The 4,366-nt window shown below is 39.1% G+C and overlaps 1 protein-coding gene across 1 annotated transcript; it reads left to right on the top strand.

The window, feature by feature from the left end:
- Positions 1-1,018: 1,018 nt before the first annotated feature.
- LOC111956199 (mucin-5AC-like) lies at positions 1,019-4,081 on the top strand. Its single transcript, XM_023976651.2, has 7 exons — positions 1,019-1,863; positions 2,026-2,192; positions 2,525-2,664; positions 2,874-2,935; positions 3,190-3,290; positions 3,422-3,597; positions 3,737-4,081. The coding sequence occupies exons 1-7, from the start codon at positions 1,025-1,027 to the stop codon at positions 3,830-3,832; spliced, it is 1,581 nt and encodes a 526-aa protein (XP_023832419.2). The 5' UTR covers positions 1,019-1,024; the 3' UTR covers positions 3,833-4,081.
- The last annotated feature ends 285 nt before the right edge of the window (positions 4,082-4,366 follow it).

Here is a 4,366-nt window from a genome sequence, read left to right as displayed (position 1 = left end):
CCTACAACCTCTACAACTTCAGCACCATACGTCATTCACAACTGCAGGTCCTACTACCATTTTACCTCCTTCGACAACCACACCTCTATCACCTACGACAACCACAACAACATCACTACAACAACTGTAGCTCCTACAATGTCAATCTCAACTGCAGGTCTACTACCATTTTACCTCCTAGGACAACCACAACTGAAGCAAATACAGAATCACAACTGTAGTTCCATCAACACCAATCACAACTGCAGTCCTACAACCATATTAACTCCTACGACAACACAAGTGTAGCTCCTACAGCAACCACAACAGCACCTACAACGCCAATCAATTCTGCAGGTCCTACTACCATTTTACCTCTACGACAACCACAACTGAAGCTAATACAGAAATCACAACTGTAGTTCTTATGACCACCGCAATTGCAGCTTCAATTACAAAAACTGTAGCTCCTACGACCAAAACAACTGAATCAGCTCCTATAACAACAACTGTAGCTGGGTTCCACAAACACACCTGCAGCTCCTACAATGTCAATCTCAACTGCAGTTCACTACCATTTTACCTCCTACGACAACCACAACTGAAGCTATACAGAAATCACAACTCTAGCTCCTTGACCCCCACAATTGCAGCTTCAACTAAAACAACTGTTTCTCCCTACGGCCACAACAAACTGCAGCAGCCCTACAACAACAACTGTAGCTGCTTCCACAAACAAAACAAGCAGCACCTACTAGTCAACACAACGCAGGTCACAACCATATTAACTCCAACGACAACCACAAGTGTAGCTCCTACAGCAACCACAACAGCACCTACAACCCAATCAATTCTGCATGGCTACTACCAATTTTACCTCCTACGGACAACCACACTGAAGCTAATACAGAGATCACAACTCTAAGCTCCTATGACCCCCACAATTGCAGCTTCAACTAAAACAACTGTTTCTCCTACGACACAACAACTGCAGCAGCTCTACAACAACAACTGTAGCTGCCCACAAACAAACAGCAGCACCTACATGTCAATCACAACTGCAGGTCCTACTACCATTTTAACTCCTACGACAAGCACAACTGAAGTTCCTTCAGAAGTCACAACTGTAGCTCCTTTGACCCCCACAATTGCAGCTTCCACTTCAACAACTGTAGCTCCCACGACCACTACAACTGCAGCAGCTCCTACAACAACAACTGCAGCTAATACTACAACAACTGTAGCTCCTACAACGCAAATCACAACTGCAGTTCCTAATACCATTTTAATTCCTACGGCAGTGACAACTGTAGCTCCTACAGCAACCACAACAGCAGCTAGTACAACAACTGTAGTTTCTATGACAACCACAGCTGCAGCTTCTACTAAGGCAACCACAGCTGCCACTCATACTATGACAACATCAACTGCAGCTCCTATGATAACTCTAGCTCATTTTACAACAACACCTGTAACTCTAATGGCAACCACAACTGCAGCTCCAACTGGAACAACTGCCTCGTTTTCGACAAAGACAACTGCAGTTCCTGCTACGACAACCATAACAGCAGCTCCTACCACCATAACTGCAGCTCCTCCTGCCATAGCTGCATTTACTACAATAACTGTGGCTCCATCAGCAACCACAACTACAGCTTCTACGAGAACCACCACAGGACCTACTAAAACAAACACAAATGTAGCTCCTATTATTCCAACGATGACAACCACAACTCCAGCTTCTATGGCAACCATCGCAGCTCCTACTGCAATGACCACTACAACTATGGCTCCTACTACTACAACTAGAACAGCAGCTCCTACAAGTACAACCACAACGGCAACTTTTACCTCAACTTCTACGGCTTCAGTGGCATCAACTAGGTAAGCAAAATAATTAAATATAATTGTTTCATACAGTCTAATTAACATTTTATTTTCAATCAAGGAAGCCTTGCAACAAAGAACAATGTATCTCCGCCATTAACCACTAATGTTTTCATAAAACCATACAAAATGTCCAAATGTATTATCATTTTCTCTCAGATTTGGCACAGTGGTGGTTTTTATAAGACTAGAGTTCCAGCTCAACACAGCAGTCCCCACTAAGGATGATGTCCTTGGTGCCGTCAACAAGAAACTGTCTCCTCAATTCAGGACCTTCAAAATTCAAAGAAACACTCAAGCCACCCTCCAGAATGCAACTTATATCAGTGAGTTGAACAAATTTGGCTTATATCATGAAGTATGCTTTTAAAAACTTTTAAAAACATATTTCCTCCTAAAATTCAAGACATTTACGTCTGCTTAGAATAATTATGTTTAATTAATAAGTAAACAATTAACTGCTCCCACTTTCTAAATACTTCTTAAATGTGGCTTTTCCACACACAGAATCAGCTTTGTTGAAACTCATAAATTCTAACAGGTCATTTTGTCTGCTGCTATAGTAAATTGTAAATAAGAATTTGTTCTTTAATTTATTTGCCTAGTTAACTAAAAGTTAAATAAAATAAATACAGTGATGTTTTTTTTGTGCTCACAGAACTTGCAGATACTTCATTTGCTGTTGATCTTGGTTTCAAAATAACCAATGTATCCATGGAGGAGAGACTGCTTAAAAGTGCTAGACTCACTTTCACCAATGATACCTACAGCCAGATACAGGATTCAATTAACAGCCTAGTAAGATACTTTTTCGTACTAGATTACTCAATCTAGGATATTGTACTGTAAAGTTAATCAACAGAATTCAACAGGAATGTTTAAGGGCCATATTGGCCATATCATTTGACCATAATACATCTAAAAACTTGGACATGAAATCCATAACCATCCATGATCCTGTCAGATCATCTTAATAATTGAGAACTTGATTTTATGTCTCCTTTTAGCTGCATGATATTCTCAGTGAACCAAACGGCAAACAATTTGACTTTCCCAAAGCCAAATTTAGGTGAGTACAACTTCAAGCCCTCCCCAAACAACCCAGTTTTCTTAACTGCACTCTTTAGAATGTCTGCTGATTTCATACAGCTGCTGTTTGTACAGCTAAACAGGATGGAGGGAGCATGTGTTGTATATGTTCCAGTTGTGGATCAGTACTACATATGATTTATATGATCTGATATAAGGATTATTTCCATGAACAGGTCTTGTTCACACATTCCACAGTTCAACTCTCACAGGAACCCATTTTTATCTTTACAGTGTTGTTGGCAATCAAATCAGGGCAAACGTGACGTATGTATACAAAGAGAAAGACGTCAACCTCCCTAGTGCCTTTCTAGGGGATGTTTTAAAAGTCTCAGGTACGCTGATTTTGTTGTCATTGGTCATCAAACTGCATGTAACAACTTGTGTATAACACTCAAATGTGAAAACAATTTCATATATCACAAGTTTATAATACCCCCTAAATATTGTTCACTTTGTATTCTAGGTCCCCTGACAACCACTGTTGCCCCAACAACAACTACCAGCACCGCACCACCTACTACCATTTTGCTGACCACTCATTTCAGTACAAGTGACAGAGGTTTTCCTGGCTGGGCTCTGGCCATTATCATCCCTTGTGGCATCGCTATCATTTTGGTACCTCTGTGGATCCTGCTATGTGTACGTATAGGCTTGTGTTCACTTATGTACTGTGTATACTGTTTACATATTTTACAGAGTATTTAATAAAAAAATATGCTAAATCTCTGCAATGATTTGATTTTACATGTGAATCATACTTCTCCATCTTGTTTTGCAGTGCATGCTATGTGGCGGCTGTGCAGGTTTAAGGAGACGCTGGCACAGACGTAGATCTTACAACGCACAGTACACCACAAGAAACGGCCTCTTCTGAGGTGACAAGACTATGAAAATAACAGCCAATCATCTATATCTGCTCATCATCACAACAAATAATATATTTTTCATGTAATTCATACACCATTACTTTTGAGAAGATCAAACACGGACTTGCTTATATTTTTATAACAACATTGCATTGTTCTTGATAGGGTTAATAGGTCACATGTTTCCCCAATGTACTACTTTTTAATATTATACAGTATTTCTCATTTTAGTCAAAGCTACAGCTGAGCTGGTATATTATGCATTTATGTAATTTAATCATTTATATAGACAGAAATATTATTTTTGATTTTTGTCATTTCCCCTGCTGATTTAAGCTATTAACTCACTATATTTGAAAGTCTGCAATACAGCACTTGTTTCTTTATCATACAATTTAACACATGTAATAAAAGCCTTTCAAATCAATATTAACTGGAGAAATAATATGTCTGCAGAAATCCTCTTAGAATTATTTAAACATGCTATACGCAACAATTGGTAACACTTTGCTTTACAGGGTAAACCTTTAAGAGTTTTAATT

The sequence above is a fragment of the Salvelinus sp. IW2-2015 genome, linkage group LG31 (genome assembly GCF_002910315.2).
Source record: "Salvelinus sp. IW2-2015 linkage group LG31, ASM291031v2, whole genome shotgun sequence".
Classification (NCBI taxonomy): Eukaryota; Metazoa; Chordata; class Actinopteri; order Salmoniformes; family Salmonidae; genus Salvelinus; species Salvelinus sp. IW2-2015.
Note: the sequence above shows the minus strand (reverse complement) of the source record. Positions and strands in the feature narration are given on the sequence as shown.